The sequence below is a fragment of the Sebastes umbrosus genome, chromosome 2, assembly GCF_015220745.1.
Source record: "Sebastes umbrosus isolate fSebUmb1 chromosome 2, fSebUmb1.pri, whole genome shotgun sequence".
NCBI lineage: Eukaryota > Metazoa > Chordata > Actinopteri > Perciformes > Sebastidae > Sebastes > Sebastes umbrosus.
The window spans coordinates 11,259,736-11,283,333 of NC_051270.1; the positions used below are offsets into that span (position 1 = coordinate 11,259,736).

General features: G+C 40.5%; 1 protein-coding gene across 12 annotated transcripts in view; it reads right to left on the bottom strand.

Annotated features, from left to right (window-relative positions):
- Positions 1 to 23,598, bottom strand: part of chd9 (chromodomain helicase DNA binding protein 9) — an 83,639-nt gene that overhangs the window by 24,233 nt on the left and 35,808 nt on the right. For 11 of the 12 annotated variants that reach the window (XM_037750290.1, XM_037750280.1, XM_037750260.1 and 8 more), the window contains 10 exons: positions 12,275 to 12,380; positions 8,966 to 9,112; positions 8,015 to 8,083; positions 7,717 to 7,772; positions 6,889 to 7,006; positions 6,486 to 6,572; positions 6,077 to 6,214; positions 4,594 to 4,715; positions 2,487 to 2,730; positions 579 to 755 (listed from right to left, as the gene is read on the bottom strand). In XM_037750290.1, the coding sequence (XP_037606218.1) occupies positions 579 to 755; positions 2,487 to 2,730; positions 4,594 to 4,715; positions 6,077 to 6,214; positions 6,486 to 6,572; positions 6,889 to 7,006; positions 7,717 to 7,772; positions 8,015 to 8,083; positions 8,966 to 9,112; positions 12,275 to 12,380 (1,264 nt within the window). The remainder of the gene's footprint in view (positions 1 to 578; positions 756 to 2,486; positions 2,731 to 4,593; positions 4,716 to 6,076; positions 6,215 to 6,485; positions 6,573 to 6,888; positions 7,007 to 7,716; positions 7,773 to 8,014; positions 8,084 to 8,965; positions 9,113 to 12,274; positions 12,381 to 23,598) is intronic. The other variant, XM_037750269.1, reaches the window with a different exon arrangement.

Genomic DNA, 23,598 nt, shown 5'->3' on the forward strand with positions numbered 1-23,598 from the left:
TTCGGCCGATTCAGCATGTTGAATTGGCGGCGGAGCTCGTCGGTGAAAGAAATCACTCTGATTGGCTGTTCAGCTTAAACGAATCAGTGCACGAGAAGAGAAACGGAGGTTAGGAAAGCAAGCTAACGAGTAAAGTCAAGAGGAAAAACACAGAAGGCGCTTCTCATTTTCCATCTTCATCTCATCTGATCATTCCAATAAACGGATATTTTCAAAGCGCAGCTTTGTTTCATGTACGTATCATAACAACGGCTTGTATATCCGCAGTCCTCGGTCTTCCGGTTTCCCTTTTTGAATGACGAATACAGACTACCGCGACCTGCTGGTAGGGAGAGTTATTTCCACTCACGCACGCGCAGAATGTACGTGGTAGTTGGCCGCTGGCTGTAGTCTTTGCGATGTGTTCGAGTGCAACTCGAAACAAGACACAGGCAACGTGAGATAATGCAACAGTTGGCCTTCATCGCCGCTAGTTCTTTGATGTCGGGTTGGTGTGTCTGTCTTAACCAGAAAGTGCAGCTTCAATGCATACATTTGAAATGAGTTTGTATCTCTCTGTAAGTTGATGGTATATGTACCAGGTTCATGAGCTTGAAGCCCTCTAGCAGCTTGCAGTTCTTGTTCTTCAGGCGGTGGGCCTCGTCGATGATGACACAGCGCCACTCTATGGCGTTGAGTACGGGACAGCCTCCCAGGATCATCTCAAACGTGGTGATAATAGCCTGGAACTTGTAGGCACCTCGTATCACACGGCCCTTAAGACAAAAAAGGGAGAGATGTAGAATGAAGAGATGACGAAGAGTATGTCTGCTCTACAAGTTGAGGTGTGTAAAAAAACACATTTCATTTGCTTCGTGGTTTTATGAATTTGAATGATGCAGAATGTGTAAAAAAGAGCTGTTTTCTGAGAGAATATAACGAGTACAGTATGTAACTGTTAACATTAGAAACCTACTAATATGCAGCCTTATGCTGTTGACAGCAAACACATGGCTGCTTACTTTATTTTTAGATTTTGTTGACAATCTAAAAACACACCTCTTGGTTGTGAATCTCTCCACAATATAAGCAGGACATGAGTGCACACCTGCTTGTGAGTCTTAATGCTGTTTGTTTATTTGTTTGTTTGTCTGTCTGGGGAGGCTTTTCTTCACCCCGCCTCTCCATTTGTATCTATTGCCTTGACAACAGTCCTCGAGGGATACTCAGTTATCCAATAACCCCCCTCCCACAGCCAGCCAGCCAGCAGACTGCTGTAGAGGAGCCTCTCTCTCTGATATGCTTGAGCAGCGCTGACAGAGAGCTCCCCTTGGGGGCTGCTGTGACATCACAGGCTGCCTGGGAGACAGCCTGGTGGCGGCTCCGCTCTGTTCTGCTCTCGCTCGCCTTAATTCCTCCTACGGTTCGTCTGAATACTGAGAGCTTCTAACTGCCTGTTGTGACACATCACATGGCTTGCCAACCATAGAAAGCATCAGCCCAAGGCTCACTAACTACCTAGCAGCCTACTTACTGTTGGGCACGTGCCCTTCTTTGAATCCTGTTATATGCCGTGTTAGTACTATGAACCACTTATTCATAAAAATGTCCTGTTACACAACATGGTAAGAAATCATTCAATCATTTAAGTGTACCGATTTCGTAGACCTTTTCCCGCTCAGAAAACATTCACTATCCTTCAACTGCTGCCTGCTTTCCTCTTTCTACAGGTGATTTCTGCCTCAAAAACATTCCTGTAAGTGAGTTTGCTGCATTAGCTACAAAGTCCCAGCATATCTAGGCTTTGTGTTACGCATGGTAATCACGTTCTGCCTGGCTTTTCAATATCCGACTCCCATTGTTGTATACAGGCCTCCTGTTTTCAAACATATCATTAGATTACTCACAGGACTTCATGTTGCTGACACAGTGCTGCTGGTTTCTAAAAAGCAGCTCTGTGATTATCTTAATCGAAGTGAATCACTGCTTTCCAGTCTGAAAAGGTAAGCACAGCGATGCTGCTCTCTGCTCGTCTGTTTTTAAAAAGGGGAAGATTAGGTATGTCAGAGTGAACTAAAAGGCCTCTCAATCCTCGCAATTCCATTTGTGACAAGCTGAAAGCCCGGCTGTGAGTCCATGACTGATTTTTTCCGGCTAAAACAAGTAGTGTGGTGACAAAACACACAGACAACACTATGTAGGAAATAGGGCTGTCCTTGACCAACTAACATTCGAACAATTTTCTCCGGTTTCTACACAAAGAATCGCCCAAAATCACTGCTTTATACCATGTGTTTACCAGAGATATGCTCATAAGTTTCTTGGAAAAAAGTCATTCAGCATGAAAAAAGCATTAAAAATGACTAATCGACTAAAGAAGTCTTAGTTGACTGAGACCAAAACGACCCATTAGTCGACTAATCGACTAAGAGGGGGCATATTTGCGCTCAGTGAACACCCTGATCACTAAACTGTGCTGTAAATATAAAAGATCTCTGTCCGTTTACCTGTGCATCCCTGAAATACATCTCATACTGCTGGAGCATCTGCCTGCTGACCATGCTTCCATGGTAGACGATGACATTGAGGTGGGTCCAAGTACGGAACTCGCGCTCCCAGTTGGCGATGGTGGAGAGCGGAGCGATGATGAGGAATGGCCCTTTAATGCCCACGCGAAGGATCTCCTCTAGGAATGTGATGGACTGGATGGTCTTCCCCAGGCCCATCTCGTCTGCCAGGATGCAGTTCCGTCTGACGGGAGGAGATAACGAACGTTAGAGAGGAGAGAAAGTGGAGACACATTTGGGGTAGAATAAAAACAGCAGAGGAAAAGCGAAGGCAAGAGGGGATGAACCATTTGACAAATCGATGACACCTGTGTGGCAATGATATGATGTCTCTGGTGTGTACAGCATACAGTACGTGTGGGGATGTGGATTTTTAAATGTTGCTGCATGAGGTGTTATGTCTCTATATCACAACGACAAGGTGGCGTGTATTCACTGTGAGTATTTCTGTTGCATGTAACTCTTGTGCTGGTTCAAAGTAAACAAAAGAAATGTGTGGTGGGATAAAATAACAGGGCGGTGAAGATGAAGAAAAACGAGGAAAATGCAAAATTCCCATGATACTAAAAGAATAAACAGCGAACAATGGAGGAGAAAACGACATCATCAGCAGTAATAACAGACCAAAGAGATGAGATACACAACATAATGGCAAATGCAACTGCCTCTGCTGCGTGGTATACTCCAGCAAACCATTTATTCTGCTGTCCAGTGGGTGGGGGTATTATGTCTTGATGCTAATTGCAACGTGCAGATATTCCCACTGGCCTCTTAAGCAGCTCTCTACTTTTGATGAATCTCTCTGCGTAGGCATACACCAACTCCTGCATGCTCACACATAAAGCCAATTCCCAGGGTTAATGCAAGCACGCTGACACTTCGTACTTCACATGTACTGTGCGGCACTTCTTTTGTGATCGTGGGCGACAAAAGAGCTATCGCTGGTTGCAGCAGCAGTGTGCACCTTGACAGGAAATCTGACTCTCCTCACAGCCCCAATCAAATAACGTGAATACGGCCAAATCACAGCGTGGTCCGCTCACACACCAGGAAAAGTGATTCATTATTCATTATCTGCAGTGCCAAAGAACCCAGAGGATTCCTCTTGAAATACCCATTGCCTATGTAAAATATATGAATCAGTTAAATATACTGTAGTGTTCTATCAGCATGGGAAAGTTTACAAGCAAATACAGCACATTAAGAGATGAGATATATGCTAAATCTACCATTTGTCTTTCCATTTGAGAAGTGTGCCAAAGCTACTGAAGCTATAGCCTACTTTGCAAAGTGGTAACATGTCTAGGGTTGCAATTTAAGGGCCAGAAAAGTTCAGGAAAGGTTCTCTGGGAAGTTAAACTCTGGAATTTGGGAATTTTTGCACTATTTCAACATAAAAATCGTACCTATTAATAGTGAACTTATTTGGGGGGGAAATACACATAAAATGCAATATTAGGTCTTATGATGTGTTTTGGTTAAAGGTATGCGCATTTAGATATACACACATTACATTGTTATTGTAACCCTGCACTACATTCATCAGCACAGTCTTCCATCACATGTACCAATCATTTACCAGCACTACATTAAATAGGAATTCAGTCAAATTACAACCCTCTGCATGCACAGTGCATTCTCCCATCACATGTGCAGCCCACACTGCTGCTAACTGTTAGCAGGTAACACCACTGCCCTGTCTGAGCCAAAGGACTACATGCTTTCAGGGAAGTTTTGATTATATTGCTGCAGTGAATAAAGCAAAGTACACAATTGAGCATTCTAACTGACGAGCTTTAATGAATTTATTTCCATTCATTCTTTAGAAAATTTTTGTTTTTATAAATTAATTGTTTATTTTAAACGTTCCTGCTTTACTTCTGATTACACCTGAATTGGATTGCGATTTATTATATCGGTTCAATATAAGTTCAATGTTGTTTTGTTCAATTATGAAACGTTACATTTACAGAATACTGGTATGAAAGTTGACCATGTAGTCTAGATGTACATGTGCATGTATGCATATACAGTATTTCAAACTGACCTGTTGTACCAGTTGAAGAGGAGCCAGTTGACCCCCTCTAGCTGGTAGTCCCTGAGGCTGTTGCCATTCATGTATTCCCTCGACTGATCCCTCTTCTTCCACAGATTGGCCGGGGGCCGGTCCTAAGTGACACATTTTTAAAGGAGAGTTAAAATGAGTGTTTTGAAATTAACTCAACATTTACATTTCAGACTTGGAATAAAAACATTTCATACATAATGATGGCAATGACAGACAATGGGCAATCTTAGGAAAAGTGACAGAGATGAAGCAAGCCAGCGAGTGCTGATGTTTTTTCTTTTGTTTTACACAAAACTAGAATTACTGCCTTGCGGTTGCATGCCTCCGCCAACCAGTCAAGTTGCAGTTTACATCCACGTCTGTCCAACAGGTCATCATTACATTATTTTATCCTATTGGACATTTGTGTAAAAATGTCAAAATTAGCATATGAATTCTTGAGTTATGGTCAAAAACGTTTTTTGTGAGGTCACAGTGACTTTGACCTTTGACCTCCAAAATCTATTCAGGACATCCTTGAGTCCAAGTGGATGTTTGTGCCAAATTTGATGAAATTCCCTCAAGGCGTTCCTGAAATATCACGTTTGAATGGAACGCACATACGCACGGACGACCCAAAATCATAATGCCCCTGGCCACGGCTGTCGCTGGTGTAGAGGGCATAAAAACAGTGGTGGTCTGACAATTTGTCTCTCTGGAACCACTTCCGTCATAATGTAGGGGCATGGCCTTAAGCATTTGTGCATTTGTATCAATACTGGGAAACAGGTGGACCTGCAGTTAAAACAAAAAGGTATGCAGAGTGTGAACTTTTCTGGTGGACAGGGAAGTGACTATGGCAAAAGGAACCAGAAAAACAATCTTGGAGGGACTGTTCAAATTGCGCTTATCCAGGACAGTACAAATTACATGATGAAACTGTGTGTAGTCTTGTTACTATAATATAAATGCAACCATGTTTTTTTGCTTCATGGAGCAGAATCTATAAGTTACAGCTGAAAACATAGTGCTCTTCAAGACTATTTGTTGTTTTTCTTCCCCTTTAGATTTGAGCTCTAATAACTAGGAAATATCTTCTGATAAAAACAAAAGTCATATTTTTACTTCTACAGCAGAAACATCATTCACTGCTCTTGAAGCGACTGGCAGCAGGTGTTTCTGAGTCTCCTCAGTTTGATCACGTCGTTGTGTGAGTGTGGTCTTCTGGCTAATGATGCCTATTAATTTCACCATGCAGTATATTTGGTGGGTGCAGTGTAAACATATTCTCAAAGATTCCACTACAACAAATCTGTATCATTATACAAAAGAAACTGAATTTGAAAAAGGGGAACTCCCTTATTAGCACTTCAAAATACCAGCGACAAAAAAAACCCCAATATATTTATTCATACGGTACGAGAGCGATAGAGGGAAATGGAAATACAGTGATAAGTGAGGAGTGTCGGTGGCCATGGCTTACCGTCCTCCGCGAGTCTGGCTTGACTGCCTGCAGCTGCTCAAACTCTTCAATCTTGCTCTGATCTACGTCGTCCTTCAGCTCCCAGGTGCTGTCCTCATAAGGCAGAGAGCACCACTTCACCAGGTAGTACACCACCTCCTGCAGCAGCCAGAGGAGAATTAGTGCTGCAAAAAGACTAGAGCGAGGCCAAGCTCTGCTTTTATAATATTAACAAAGGCTGCAAGGAAGCCCGGTAGGATGGCCTTGGGCCCTTCTGAGATACAAAGACATCACTAGAGTGGAAAATATACTGAAAGGAACAAAAATTGAATATGAAAGAGAGTAAAACATGTTCAGGCACGTGGACACAAATAAACACACATGTGCTACTCACAGATATGATTACTGAATGAAAGTGGATTCACTTTACCTCTCCCGTGTCTTTGTCCTCACAATACGACACCTCCAGCACTCTGTCTACCTCTACATAGTCCGGGTTAAAGGGGTCCTCTTCCATCTGAGAGAGACAAGAGGGGAAGAAAGAGAGAGAATAAACCTAAATGCCCACTCACCATCTGGAATCTGAGACAAGTATCACTACTGAATCCACTGAGCGAGCAAAGGCATTCAAATATATGCACACAGATGTGCCTGCCCACACAGACAAATACAAAAAAGGATATTAAAAAAACATGCACACAACATTCATATGCATGTACACTATACACACATGTCCTAATTGTGTAAACACACACCTGCTCATAACAAATGCTCAAATCTGAGTGTGCACATAGTAAAGACAGTATGTCCAGAGACAAAAAACACAGCCTTACATCTGCAAAGAAGAGTGCCCTCTGTGCTTGTTTAATCTTGAAACGTTTGATCTTCTGCTGAATCCTCTTGTCCTTCACCAGCTGCTGCTCTGTGGCCCACTCACAGTGTAGGTACGAGCTGCACACACAAACAGACACACACACAAACACACTAGGGTGAGAAACCCCCAAAAACACTTTCTAAACAGCATCTGGGGCAACCGCTGAGGCCGGCAGGTGTGATCACGGATCGCAGATGTGGTCAGTGAGTTTTCTTCACTGACATGCTGTTCTGAAAGTTGCTGATCTCCTCTATCATATTTGGTTTCATCAAATTTCTAGTGTGACTAACAGTATTTTTTTCAATCCTTTTCATCATTCGGCTGAAAACAAGATGAATGTGATCGGGCTGATGACAGATTATCTGTCAAGTGAAAAGAAATTATTTCTCTGGGAGGCTGTGCTAGTAAACTTATGGTTCACAAGAATTTTTAATAATGCCCCTGAGTTAATAGAAGAGAAATTTAATCACTGCTGCAATACTGAAAGCTGTCCCAAGGACGCCTGAGATGTTTGTATACGTGTGTAATCACATAGTTCTCATTCATCCTTTCGCAAAGCCTTCAGAAGATCTGCTTTCTATTTTTATCTTATTTTACTTTTAAGAATTTGTGTTCTAATTTAGGAGTGCAATAATGTCTGGAACGGTATCTATGAACAGATATTATACAGTCATAACACACACAAATAATCACACAATATTATTTCGAATATTTCTGTTATGGTTCATGGTGTAATTCATAAAAAAAAAAACAGTTGCTAATTTAAACAAACTGAAAATGAACTTACTAGTTTTTGTATTTTACAAAAAACTCCTCCCCTTCGACCACCACTCCCGGAGAAACCTGGAGAGAACAATACATAATTACAGACAAACTTCCAATTACGTACTTCTTTCACTTGGCTAAAAGCTGTATTATTTTATATCATTAAGTAATGTTATTGATGTTTAAAATGTTGATTAAAAAAAAAAATAAATAATTCCGACGTAGCAAAATAATTCCAATAGCAACGTTCATCCTAATTGTGCAGGAATTTACTGTATCGATTACAATCTCTAAAAAGCAGGAAAAGAAACAGCAGCTACCTCCTTCTTGAGGATACGAGAAGACATGATTTTGTCAACAACAGCAGCATCCTCTTCACTGGGATTCTCCTGCAAATGCAGAGGACATGAAACATTTAATCCCAAGTGTTACTTCATAGTCTCCCACAGCAGAAATTTGCATAAGCCTCAGGACACTTCATAATACAAAACCACACACACACCGCAGTATGTAATAATAAAAAAATGGAAATACAAACTGCACAGTCTGCACACAATTGTGCTCTTCCTGAGGTTTCTACTCTTTTCCCCCCTGTATTTTGCTCCTATGATAGAGGACCTATGGTTAGAGGCTGTCATATGTTGTACGGATTGTAAAGCCCTCTGGCATATTTATGATTTTGTATCAAATAAATCAAACTGACTTGAGGGGATAGAGTTTCTACTCCTGCACTGCCTCCTCTACCTGTGCAGAGCAACTGAAACAGTATGACTGACTTACACAACGGAAAGCAGGGTGGAACTTTCGGAGCATATTTTTGTAGAAATAATGTTTTTGAGCAGAGCTGTCGTCACAAAATTCCCATTCTGATTTCTCTGCTGTTGCTTCTAAATTATTAAAAATGGGCACTGAATATGCATCTTCCGTGTTTGTACAGGCATACTGCAGGGGTCCTGGTTTGTACGTCACATTGTGTTGGTGGAAAGAACAGGCTGTGCTGCACTTCACTGAGCCTGTTGAGCTGTTGTTCTTCTAAGAAATGTGCTCTTGTTTTTTTACATGTGCATCATTGGCACAAAAATATTCTTTGCATGGATTGTTTGTAAGCCAACAAATACTTTAAATAACTGTAAGATTTATCAACAATGAAACTAGTTTGGCTCTACGCTGCACTCTAGTGCAGTATTTTTTATGTTTTCTAAAAAAGATTATGAATTTAAACTCTACTTCTACTTCTTAGCTGCTAGGGATGTGTAGGCAGAACTACTTACTACAAAGAGTTGAACAGCAGGCTGCTTGGTTGCTGCAGTGTTGGCTTTCTTGGCTTTGACAATAACCTTGACCTCATCATCTGACAACCTGGCCTCCAGCTCTTCAGCGTATTTCTTCCTCTTCACCTGGCGATTTGATCGCCTCTTCTAGGAGAGAAAAACAAGGTGGAAGAAACACAAAAATATTCAACTGATCTGGATTATTTCATACATCAATTTCACCACTGAAAAATAAAAAAACGTAGTTCTAAATGGCTCTACTCAGTAAATCTGAACATAGGGAAGGTTGGAACTGGACCGAGCAGATGTAAACACTGCTGGAACCAATGATCATCTTCCATATGTACACATGCTTACTGCCCCCTTATGCAACATTATATGGGCGAATATTCTCCATCAGTGCACTTGTTTAAGGAACAGTGTCGGGGGATCTATTAGCAGAAATATAATATAATATTCATACCTATGTTTTCATTAGTGTATAATCACCTGAAACTAAGAATGGTTGTGTTTTCGTTAGCTTAGAGTTAGCCCTTCATATCTACAGGGGAGATAAGGAGCAGGTCCTCTTCAGTCCACCATGTTGCTCTGCCATGTTTGTACAGCAGTCCAGAACGGACAAACAAAACACTGGCTCTAAAGAGAGCCTTTCGCATTTTCACGTTACCTGAAGGCCACCATTGTTCTCAAACACACTTGTGAAACTGCGGTAACGTGAACCGCAGAATGCAAAACCGTGGTACCGCCAGTCGCTGTCTGACTTCCGTTGCTCCTAAAGTAGTGTTATTACGGTTTTGCACTCCGCGGCACATGTACAGCAGTCTTGGAAAGGGAGGAGTGAGCGGAGAAGTATTTAGTTGGTTGCAATCTGCAACCACACCACTAGATGCCACCAAATCCTACACACTGCACCTTTAACTAACACGGATTTACTGTATATCAGAAAAAGCATCAACGTCACTCTTTAACACTTGTGTACCATTGAAGTTGCTGAAGAGCTCAGCAGGAAACCACACAGAAAGACCACACTGATTCATGACTGATTTATGAGTGTGAGGCTACTTCTTGTGTAGCTAAACTAAATTAACTTGTTGTTTCACATTTGCAGTTCATGTAAATCAAAGTAACAGCAACGATGCCCACACACTGTGTTTACTATTGATTTAACATTTACTCATGTAAGTTCTTCTCCGACTGTCCCCTTGACATTTTTGATACCATCTATAATTTTGATTCAAAAGATAGCTGTTCAAATATCTATCAAATTAAATTAGGATAATATCCTGTCTACACTAAATTTTCTCCAATATCACTGTATCAACAGACCCATTTTACTAATTATATTATATTTCTTCTTGGAAATGGATGAAAAATATGAATCATAAAAAAATTGAAGATTCAAACTAACTCATATTGAAAAGGCTAATTTGGGTTCTCCATCCTCGGGAAGTAAAAAAAAAAACATGACCCATAAATGACCTTAAATTTCATTAAACCAAGGAAGAATTTCTGAAAAAACATAATGCTCAAAAAAAAAAAAAAAAAAACACAACACAAGAGCGTTTTAAAATCCAGCTTCTTTCTATCCCTTCCTGTCAAGCCTTTATAATTATCACATGCGTGGGCTGCTGTATCCTGCATCAATACACGAGCCCCTCCTAATGATAATATGTAGTTAATTAGGAATAAATGCCACTGAGCCAAAGTTAATTAGGTGTGGAGCATAATATCCCCATGGAGATCTACCCTCACATCCCCAAACCCTAGCTGACCAGAAGCTGGAAAATCAAACCAGCCGCATGCCATGACAATAGGGCTGAGCCCCGGAGGTGGTCGTGCTTTTTTATTTCTAGCTGTCAGCCATGCTACTTTGACTCCTTCCACAGGATCATCCCAAATGAGTCATCAACAGACTGTTTTAATTAAGGCCAGGGGCGCCATTTAACGAGCGTAATTATATCATAGGCAATAGTCCGGATAGAGAGAGGTGGTGGGGCGAAGGAGGAGACAAAGTCATCCCCACTCATTCACACATGTCACTCTTAACATAGCAGATATCTGGCTTCACTTAGCAGTGAGCAACAGAGCACAGGATCGTGTTAGAATAAAAGATAAACTCGCGCGTCACCTCATTTTCGATCAGATCACACAGAAATCAGCCACAAACATTTCTGAGAATTTCATTAGGATGTATTGGGAAAAAAATATCTCAACCTCAGGTGAGCAGTCGCTTTTTTTTTCCACAGCGGTACCTTGTGTTTAGTGGAAAATAGAATCATTACTCTGCTTTTGAAATAAACACCATGTGATCACTTAATTTAGCTAAGTGTTATGTTATCAAACAAACAGAAAATCCCTGGAGGATTTCAATTTTACTGGCTGCTGTGGCAACAAAATTTCCTTTTAAATGAAAAACTGTTAAATTTAGACGTGTGTTATGTGTGAAGGTGCTATTGTCAGTGCTTTGACCTAGATATAATGCTGTGTTGATGATGTCTCCATCATTTCTCCATAAATGACACAGCTAAGTGTGTGCACTTGAGATAGCCACCCACTGCCTGACCCCCACGTGAACCACAGAGTCAATCCTCCCAGGCTCAGGCTAAAGCTGTGAAGCCTTCCTCCAGGCTCAGCAGCAGTGTCAACAGTCAGGCCGAGGACACCGCATCACTCAATGCCCTCTACCGGAGTGGCAACAGAAAAAGAGACAGAATTTCTATTTGGTTTCTTTTAGCAGAGGTGTGACACCAGTAAGGGATAATGTACAGCGAGCCGGTCATTGTTGTGAAATAAACCCCGACAGAGTGATGCAGGGCATGAAGTGGAGGGGTCTTGCATCGTCTTGAAGGGGTTTATTTCACAACAATGACCCACTAGCTTTACATTATCCCACTTAGTACACGGCTACTTACTTAAGAAATCCATAATTTGACACAAAAAAAGTCCCAGATCAGGACTGCGCCCATAGCAACGGTCTGCTATACATAGCAACGGTCTGCTGTAGAGAAGTAACAGACCGTAGAACGCCGTAATCGACCAATCAGAATCGAGTATTCAACAATTAAAAAAATTAAAAATAACGCAATAAATTAAAAAACAGGCAAACGAGGGCAAACTCCCACTGAAAAGTGTTGTCTCACCGTTTAGGATTAATATTTTAAATGACAAAGTGGGATGAAATACACTCTAAGTATTCCCAAGCATTACAGCCCCAGTTATTTCTACTATTTTGCCAGGAAAATAGTGACTTGTATTGTAGGTTTATGTGTCAGTTTGTGAGTGTGTGTGTGTGTATATGCTGGATCTTACAGAGTCGTCATCTTTAGAAGCGCGTCGAGTGGGAGGGTCATCATCCGACTCCTCTGAGGACTCCGGCTTTCGCTTCTTCTTCTTCCCAATCTTGATGACGATTTTCCTGTAGAAAGGAAAAAGCACACCCATGAATACGATGACATGAAGGCTAGAGTAATGACAACACGTACCAAGCACATATGGTAATGTTTACTGCATTGTTGTTAATAGTAGGAGTGGGAATCACCGTAGGCCCCACAATACAATATTATCACGATACTTAAGTCAGGATACGATCTTGTGATTTTAAACATTTTGCGATATGCTGAGTATTGCGATAAGATATATTGCGATATATTGTGATTTATTACCTTTTTTCAACTGCAAAATAAGCAGTTTGTCAACATCTGTTTTATCTAATAAGATGCAGTTTTCACTCCGTTCATCTCAAGAGTTTTCATCCACATATCTTGAGGTCAGAGGTCAAGGAACCCCTTTGAAAATGGCCATGCCAGTTTTTCCTGGAGCATTATTTAGCCTTCTTCCCGACAAACTAACATTCCTTAAGTTTTCCAGTTTTTAATTGGATTGTTAATAGGTTAATAGTTTATACAATAAAAGATCGATACTTGACACCCGTGTATCGATACAACATTGTCACGCAAAATATTGCAATACTATGCTGTATCAATGTTTTCACCCACCCCTAGTTAATAGGAGTATTTTGTGTTGACAAATGCCCAGAGGTGACTCGTGATCATCTGTGCAGACACTTGAAAATCAATTCACATGTATAATCAAAATCCAGGTAGGGTTTGGCGATATGGCCAAAATTGTTTTTAACACGATATAGGTCCTTTCATATCTCGATAACGATATATATCACAATATAGCATGTTTTCCAGTAGTTCAATAAATAATGAGTATATGAAATAACCACACGGTAAAGCCTATTCTGGTATACTTCTGTGTGAATTAAATACTAGACAAATGAAAAGTACTAAGTATTTTCTCATTTAATTAAGAACTTTAATGCAAAATGAACATAACAGTTTCAAGTTAAATTATAAAGAAAAATTAAATAAATATTTCCATATATACACATTTGTTAATCACATTGAACTGAGTGGTAATGTAAAAGTGTGATGTAAAAACAAAACCGCAATCTTCAAATGATATTCCCTCAAAATATTTCACATCAGCTTTTTTGAGAAATTTAAGTTATGTGCTTCTTATTTTCAATTAAGACGACGTAAATTGTGTATCACAATCTCGATATACGATTTCATCACGATATGATTCCATTGAAAGATGATAAATTATCACCCAGCCCTAAATCTAGGTACATTTAACCCCAGAGCTTATGAATCTCACAAATGGCATCAGTGTTCATATCAAAAGTTCTAAAATAAATCTGACCATGATAAAAATATCTTCAACTGCTTGGGTGAGGGCCTGTCTCTAATGGATTATAAGAATAGTAAGTGTCGTCATTAAAAGAGGCTTACACTGAGAGACCATAAAAGACAAACTAATGAGCAGCATGGCGTTGACATGTCTAGCAGAAAAAAAATAAGATGGAAAACCATTTGTTTATTAAAACGTAGGCTACACATGCAGAGCCCCCTGTGGGCTTCCTTTGCACCAGTATGCAAGATGGAGTGAAACAGGAGCTCTTAGATTTGCATCTGCTGCACTGCAGTCTGTAAACAATACATGCATTTGCAGCAGCAGCCTATATTCTATAAGAATCTACAGCTGTCAGCAGGCAATTTCTGACCCCAACATACATACAACAGCTGCTAGGGGACCAGCTGAGGTACGGTAGGAAAAGCTTACACGTATTAACATCCTCACAATGGGAGCTGCTGCCAGAGTTTATGGGGAAAGGAATTCAGTGCTTTGCTAAAGCTCCCACCTCGTCTGCGAATTTACACCAACATCATTCGATCATAATTTTGGCAAATATTTTTCTTGCCATTGCTATTTGTGAGTGTTGAAATTCTCACCATGGCCTAATGTACAATTGTAGTACTGAGACAGACTGCAGCGACGTGATGATATCAGGAGCCCAGATAGCAGCAGATTGCAAAAATGAATAGACGCGAGCTTCTACTTTTCGCCAGCGCTTCATCCTTCTAACTCGCTCTTCTCTCTTTCACACACAGTCACATATTATTTCTGTGACCTTTCCCCATATATTCTCTCACCACATATGCACACACTTCCTATCTTGCGCCTCTCCACATGTATTATCTCTTGGAAGCCACAGGCGCCAAATCTCTGGCTTGGTGTGATGTTAATGGTGGGGGAAGGACATTTTTTTTTTTAAAAACAGGGCTATCATATTGACACACAACGGCATCTTCACTCTCTCACTCTCCATCGCGTTTGCATAAACATAACAAACCCACAAAGCCTTCCCACAAAGGCAAACATGCTCTGTGCTCCACACACACAAAATCAAAAGGCCTACTCATGTCACATGAGCAGGTATGTCTCTAGTGAGCAGGATGTCCCCGTAGGGCTTCTTCATATGAGATTACATGAGGGACTCACATTGAGTGTGAACAAAGATTCCCACGCTTTCCAATATCTTCTATATTGTTAGCAAACATTCATTCTGTTAGACAGCAAATCAGTTCTTTAGACACCAAGTGGGCCAACAAGATAGGAGGAGGTCAGCCTGTAGAACATCATGCCCGTCCTGTAAGGGACAGCAAGCCAACCTGTTGAAACAGCATATTAGCTTCTCAACAAGTCAACCATTTAAAAGAAACACTGCCTATTTTCGTATCGATTCCATGTAGTAGATTAGTAGTTGCATCATGTCTATAAGCTTCCTAATTTCGTTCCTTTTAGTGCTCATAGCAGTAGCAGCCTGGTTTAATTCCATCACAGACTGACATTCGTAGATGTCAACAGATAATGACAAAGACAGACATTTTCTCAGTATTTTTGTTAGAAATCTTCATACAGTGTGGAGAGATACAACAAAGTGATAACCACAACAACACCACAGACATCCTCTGAACTGTTTTTTGCGTAATACAGCACAATGTTGTAAACACAACAAACAGCTTTTGTCCAAATTTAAGATCTCTTTTCAACTCAGTTTATTGTGGTGTTGATTGGCTTTCCCATTCGAATCAGACATGGAGATTGATGGAGACTTTGAAACAGTAAAGTTAAATGATATATTGTCAGTAGAAGAGAGACCAACAGAATTAAAAAAGCTGGAAAGACCTGTTCATTTGTATTGCTTCTCTACAGGTTTCTAGGTGTCTAACGATACATCAATCTGGATCAATATATCGATTCAGTGATCAAGGATCCTATATTATTGATGCAGAGTGAAAACATTAATATGTATCATCTTTAAGATACGCCTTTATTTTGAAATTCCCATGGCACGTCTGTGTCACCATTTCTGTCCAAGCGCACCTCCTTCCTACAGAGTCCAGTAATACAATTGTCAAATCATATTTTAGTTGCTTTTTGTGAGTTGATAGAAATGTAACGGATTGTGTTATTTGGGCATATGATATTAGAGTTGTTCCAAAATGCGTCCGATGCTGCCCAAATTTGGTAACAGCAAGCACGCCAGTCTATGCTACGATCTGATACCATAATTTATTAACCCACAAAAAATAAACTTGTTTAACAGGATTCTAAACAAACAAAGTAGCCTTCACTGTGCTGTCGCCCTGGATGTATCATTGCTGTCAACGGCAACTACTGTTTTAGAGCAGCGAAGAAAAACTGATTGCAGGTAGTTTGTCACTCGACGATAGCAAACAACAACAGTGGGGTGCCAGTGGAGAGCGTGATGGTAACTGTAGCCATGTAGACATGGTCATTAGTAAACAGCTGTTAAATAATCATAGTAATACATGCATCATTTATTTCTTTTTTTTAAATCACGCTGGTATTGGATCGGTGCTTGGTAACGACTGATACCGCAGGTTCAGGTTTTGGAATCAGTATCGGGAACATCTCTATATGGTATTGTCTCATATCGATCAAAGGCCCCTGAATTGAATCAAAGTCGTATCGTGGCAAACTTTGTGATATCAGCAAATATGTTATTGTTGTCCAAAGAATCAATATAATATCTTATCATGATGAAACTTGTGGTTTACACTCCTACAGGTTCTTCAGACACATTAGGCTTGTCTTCTTGACCAGTCACCATATAAGCAGCAACAGTAGCTTCTGTCAAAAGAAAGCGCTAACTGGAAAAAAACATAGAGCGAGTCGATAAAGATATAATCAGCATCAAAGACATTTCAGGATCCACAAACGCTCAAACACACACCTATTGTGATATATGTAAAGTAGAAAGCATCTGATTCTTCCAGAAGCACTGAGCTGATGAAGAGCTGTCCCTTCTGTGTGGTGTCCCTGCCCCCTCTGGATGATATTACATTTCACAAATCCTCTCGACAATGACACTTTATGGTTGCCATGCAACGTGCCCTTGGGAGTGTATTTGGCGATGTGGGCGGCAATGTTCACAGTGACATCACTTCCTGTGAAAAACAATACCAGCACATGTCCACTGACACTATGAATGGTTGAGAAATGTGCCAAGTCAGAGTGACACAATGGGGGAAAAAAAGGAAAAATAACCAGCTGTGACACCCAGGAAAATAGAAAAAAACATTATAAAGCAGCTGAATGGGACAAAACACAATGTTCTTCCTCTACCAAATAAAAGCTGGCTGGGATACGGGCCTAACAGAATACCAGTGTCACATCACCAGGCAGCAGCTCAGCAGCTAACAACATACAACAGGGCTAAAGCGTCTCTCTGATCCCCATATGGAAAGACCTGAACTGTGAAACGAGACACTTGAGGGCTGTGAAACCATCGATTGAGCCAGTACAGACAGAGCATTGATGGTGAGGTGGCTCCTGGGTAATGCCATATACTGTATGTAAGCAGTCATTTATAGGGCTGGCTGATAATTCAATATGATAATTTATTGACTTTTAATGGAATCATATTGTGATGAAATCATATTGAAATATCATGATACACAATTGCATCGTCTTAATTGATAATAAAAAACACATGTTAAGTCAAATTTCTCAGAAAACCTGAATGGAAAAAAATTCTGCTTCTGGGAATACCCCAGTATAATTATTGTCTTAATCTGCATGTGAACATAGTCAGTGTTTACTGGAAATGTTTTTTTTCTCTCTAGAATTTCTATAGAAGTTACTTTCATTTTGCACTCAAGTTCTTAATCAAAGGAGAAAACACTCAATACTTTTCAATTGTCATTGGTTTCATTTACAGTGTAAATGAAACCAATGACAATTGAAAAGTACCACATTGTACAGCCTATTTTTGTATACTGTGTAAATTTTACACAGTATACAAAAATAGGCTGTACAATGTGGTCATTTCATATAGACTATTATTTATTTACTGAAATACCAGAAACATGCTATAGGTGATATATATTGTTATCGTGATATGAAATTACCTTTATTAGGATAGAAGATTTTGGCCATATCACCCCAGCCTTTGGCGTTAATGAAAGCAACATGGCATAGTTAGAGCTTAATATGATGAAAAGTATATATTCCTCATACACACAGACAGAGACACACAAACCATAAGCCACATCTTAGTGATGGTTAGAGCCTGTTCCACCCTGCTGTGGCTGATACACGGGACCACCCAGGGGTTTACTAGCGCCAGCGCTGACACACACACACTCTCCCCCTTGACTAGATCGCCTCCCCACAAGCTGAAATATATATTAACTCAAATGACAGGGAGGACTTTCAAATTATCCTCTTACTGAGGAAAAAGAGGTCTGAAAGCAGTCAGTTCAACTCTTCAGTGTCACAGTCAAGTCTCCCTGATGTGAAGAACTGGCTATTGAGCTTTTGCACAGGCAGTTCAAACGCCATAGAAACCATATCGGTTGACCTTGAATTATAAGAGAAGGATGGCTAAGTGTTGTCATTTTAGTGGTTGAAGGTTAGAAGGCTAACACTCTGACAAGCTCAAGAAATAAAATTGAGAAATTGACCAAATAACCACACAAGTTTGCTTCACAATGTTTTCTATATATATATATATCGCAGAAGAATGCTGCCTATATGACAAACTGAAAGGGAAATCAGACAACCTTGTTTTATTTATGTGAACACAGTTTACTTGCAGAAGGTGTCGCCTCTTATAATCCTACCCTCTGGCAAAGAAAACCTGTCCTAAACCATGGAGTTAAGACTTCTGGTCAACCAAATGAACACATGTGACTCTCAGACTAACTATAACTGTCACAGTCAATATAAAAACTATGTTGACATATTTAAGTACATTATAGCCCCAAGGCTGATCCTGGATTAACGGCAACACATTCAGGGCCTCAAATGTTTTGCAATATACTTTGACAAAGAAATACAGATGTGGTAAGTTTAACGTTACTCAACATTTCACTTGAAACCGTGTGATCTGCCCTGCACAACAGTTTGTGGTATACTCGACTTTTAGTCTCCTCAACAGGCTGCATGTTGTATGCAAGCCTGCTTTAAAAAGCCGGTTTTGGGTACATCAAGGCACATTAGTAAATGCCAAAGCGTTTGGCAGGGAGCTTTGCGACAACTGCCATGCACTTGTTAAATAAAAAGAATACAAAAAGAATAGAAGTGTAACCAGTCGAGCCTCCGTCGTCAGAAAGAGCAATGCAGAGACAGTGTTCAAATAAAAACATGGCATATAAATCTTCATTTAAAATATGTTAACATATGAAAATTAAAAAGTATATGGATAATCAATCTTTATGACTGAGGCTATGCATAGTTGTATTTAGTGATAATTACTTTGTTTTTTTTCTGAAGCGATGAAATGATTGCTTTTCTATAATTAAAACAGTAAATGGCACAAGGAGATTGGAGTGCTGACAGCGCTCCGGTATGAGTGGGAAGCTGCGCTTGATTTATGTTTAATCATTCTGATAGCAGAAATGAAGCAAACATTTCATTTTGAACCGGTTGTATGTTCATTTTCTGTAAAATGTTTTACATGTCATTATTTTAATCATTTCCTCAGTAAAACAAATTCATAACTTATTGTATTAATAACATTTCCGCTGTAATAGATACCACAATAAATATCACGTTTCAGCTGTCATCACTCCTGACGTCTTTAGTCCATGAGAAGCCTATCTTCTCTTATTTCACAACTCTCTCTATATACTGTACACATGCATTTCCACCTGGATGGTACTGCTGCCTTTAATGTTTGTTACTGATGGAGAGGAAAGTGATTCACTCTCCTCCCCACCAGGATTTAAAGAGGCCATCCTCCAGACATAATCTTGCATCTCTAATTAGACTACAGCTGCCCCTGATCTGACATTACAGAGCGATCCCTGATGATAGGCTACCACTTGCCTTTTTTCCTCAGAGTGATAGGCTAGTTGCCGTTGGAGGCTCGCTCGGCTCCCATCCTCCTATTGTGCCAAATAACCTCCATCCCTTGTCCCCCCAGTGTTGTCCTGCCCTACTTGGCATGCCGCCACTGGGAGTGTATGTGTGAGGGTTTGATTTTAATAGAATCAAGATATGATAGTGGCTCGCAGGCCAAGACTGCAACGTGGTGCTTCGGCATCTCAGAGAGACCTCCATCGCATTTAAGTGCGTCTACCTCAGAGATTGTGTGTGACGGAGTATCCTTCAAAACTGCTGTTAGCCTAAGTGTGGTGTGTGTGTTTGTGTGTCTGTTTCTCATCCTGAGGGGCTTATTGAGACAGTAGTGCTGGTCCTCGTCAGGAAATCCCCCTTCTTATGAATGGAAGGCTATAATCTCAGTGCCACACAACTGGAAACCGTAGTAACAGCACCATCAAGCCCCCTCTCAAAGACAAATACTGTATCAGCACAGTGCACACGGCCACACGGGGGATTTCTGCTTTATTCAGCAAACATTTAAAAAATGGGCAACGCTCACACACACACTCACAAGAGTGTGTACGTTTGCATGACTTTAAAACTCAAAGGCAAGCAACACAGACCCACAAACATGTTTATGCATCACACACGTGAACATGCACACATACGCACCCCGCGAGGGATTAACTAGGAAAACACTCAATTAAAAAAACAGCTTTAGCTCTTCCTAATGAAAAAGTGAGGGGAAAAGAGATTAGACGGCTTGCAGGCAAGCCCCTGAAATATGAACAGCTATACGCTGCTGCATATACGCTAGACTTAAACCTCCATTTTCTATCATGTAATTGATCTCACGAGCACCATTTTGTTTGATATTTCCCTGCTACCCCGCTGCTTTGTTGTATCAGCATATTTAGAACACGCCTGCTCACAGGAAACATTGGATGCTTTGAGCGTGCCGGACGAACCAAATTTATATTGGGAGAAAAAATGTAAAGGAGGAAAGGGGGGGAGGGAGGAACAAAAAGGGGGATGAGCGGCACAGTGCTTTCATCTGATGATTATATGAGCTTATTTTTTCAGCAGGTAGGCTGCCTAGAAAAGCAAATTCCAGCATGCGGGGAGCTGTGATCAGTCAAGCTTGGCCTGTTAAATAACCCTTGCCTCACCCAGGGGTAGATTCTGTTGGTAAATATTTCAATACACAATACGTACTTTACAGTAGCAGACTAAACCTAAAATCTAACAGTGCCTTTGTTTCATTTGTTAAAAGATAAAAAATGCTACAATTAACAGCAATATCTCTACTGGGAACTGATTTCTCCTCTCAGTGTGTGCTTTAGTTTAGACGCAGGCCCTGATGTCACCCGGCCAAAAAGCTGAGGTGACATTTGTAATATTCCTTTACCAGCAAAGACACATGCTCAACATGATGAATGTCGGTCTCTCTTTCAATGAAAAGAGGCCATTAAATTTACATTGGAAGAGTCAAACGAGACACATAAAACAAACTTAACTCTTGAAACTAAACTAAATTCGTAAGATGGAATATAACACAACCACCATTACTGTCAGCCAAAATGTCTGCTGTGAAAAAGGCCTGTGGGTCAGCATGGATCTCATACAGCTAATTATGTATTTTATGCATTAAGGGATATATGAAGTTTAGGGCTGTCAATCAATTAAAATATTTGAATCGCGATTAATCACGATTGTCCATAGTTAATCGTGATGCATTTTTTTATCTGTTCAAAATGTACCTTAAAGGGAGATTTGTCAAGTATTTAATACTCTTATCAACGTTGGAGTGGGCAAACATGCTGGCTTTATACAAATGTATGTATATAATTATTATTAGAAATCAATTAACAACACAAAACAATGACAAATATTGCCCAGAAACACTTACTTGCCCAAAACTGTATATGATTATCATTAAGTGGGCATGTCTGTAAAGGGGAAACTCGTGGGTACCCATAGAATCCATTTTCATTCACATATCTTGAGGTCAGAGGTCAAGGGACCCCTTTGAAAATGGCCATGACAGTTTTTTCTCGCCAAAATTTAGTGACAGTCTGGAGCTTTATTTAGGCTTCTTTGCAATAAGCTATTACGATAAGTATAGTACCAATGGATTCCTTAGGTTTTATAGTTTCATATGATGCCAGTATCTTCACTCTAGCTTTAAAACTGAGCCTGCTACAACCTACAAATCGCAAGTTGCGTTAATGTGTTTAAGACATTAGAGGCGTTAAAACAAATTTGCGTTAACGCATAATTATCACGTTAACTTTGACAGCCCTAATAAAGTTATATGGGTCACTTTTGAAGCAAATACTGTAAATAAGTGAATTACAAGTTACAGGACATACACCTGCATCATCTTTTTAACAGATGTGAGTGATTCCCCAGGGTCATGTCCCCTTCAAAGCACAGGAGTTTCAATGTTGATATGTTTTGATTCGATCTTACAAGCCTATGTTTAAGCTTTATTAAAAGGTCCACTTAAATGTACCTTTAATGTTACTCTAATGAAATGTACATTTATTAAAACATCCGTTGGGACTTTAGTCTTATGTGGTTGTATTTTCCTCAAACACCCCCAGATCAGGAGCCCTACTTGATATTAAAGCACTTTAATAGCCAAGAAAAAGATCACTGACAAACACACAACATCTTTTCTTGGATATGTGTCATGTTGCTAGTCCACCTGCCACAGCGGCTGGTGCATCCATATTTTAATCAGCTGCTTTCATTTATGTTTCTCATCAGTCTGACAGATTTTCCATATGATGATATGACCCCAAGCTGAGCGATTTCTCGCACCAACGGGCTCCGCCGCCGATTCAGCATGCTGAATCGGTCAAAAAGCCACCGACACGGGCAGACTAGTGCCAACGGTGAGGGACACACCGCAAAAACTAGGGCGACAGATGCTCACCGGCGGTCCGAAATTGGACAGCGGTGTCAGGGCCTTAACTTGCTTGCCAAGCGGCTGGTAGAGTAAACTAGCAAAGTGATCCAGAAGGCACTTATTAGCAGTTAAACGGAATTGATTCTACTAGAAACCCAGGTAGTAATGACAGCATAGTGGTCTCAGAAACAGACAATTAGGGTAATAGTCTCATCTCAGGCCCCAGTCCCTGCTTAAAGAAGAGTCCAATGTAAGAGTGAGCATACGCTCAACACCAACGACACACACACACAACCTGAAGCTGTCTGAACACAGGCCTGCACACACCCTCAACACAGCAGAGGCCAAAGTAACGACTTTAGTGGGATTTTACTACCTCTGCAGCCATGATGCATTCGTATTTTATGGGGAAGTCCTGGGTGGTGCATGCATATGGTCAGGACTCTACCCAGTATGAATCTCTCTCATCATGTACGCAGGCCGACTCCATCACCCCACATTAGTAACAGAACAACTATCCCCCACTGTCGCTATGCACACTGGTCTCACTGTATTTGGTGGTTCAAGCCAAATACAGTCGGGTACAAGCCAACCCCGAATGAGTATGTGCGCTGCCAGCACTCCATCATCGACTTTGTCTCCTCTCCCAGACGTCAGTACTGAAGTTTATGATGAGAGGGCCTTGACAGGTACAGAGAACATGAAGGTGCAGTCCAAGGAAACATAAAACATTGCAGCACACTCACAGCCTTGATACAAATACATTGTCTCAAAGTTTTCTTATAATCATCACTAAAGCATGTGAGCTACCGCAACACTGCTACTTGTTGCACCTGATACAACTAAGTCAGTGTCATATTACGGCCTGATCGTTTGTTCTGCTGGGCTAGCGAGCTTCCTCCTGTCTATCTTGTGTCTTGCATCTGCCTTTTTTCATTTATTATTTATTTATAACAGTACATCGTTATTTTTATAGCTACATTAAGAATTCCAAAAGCAAGTGTTGAAAAAGAAG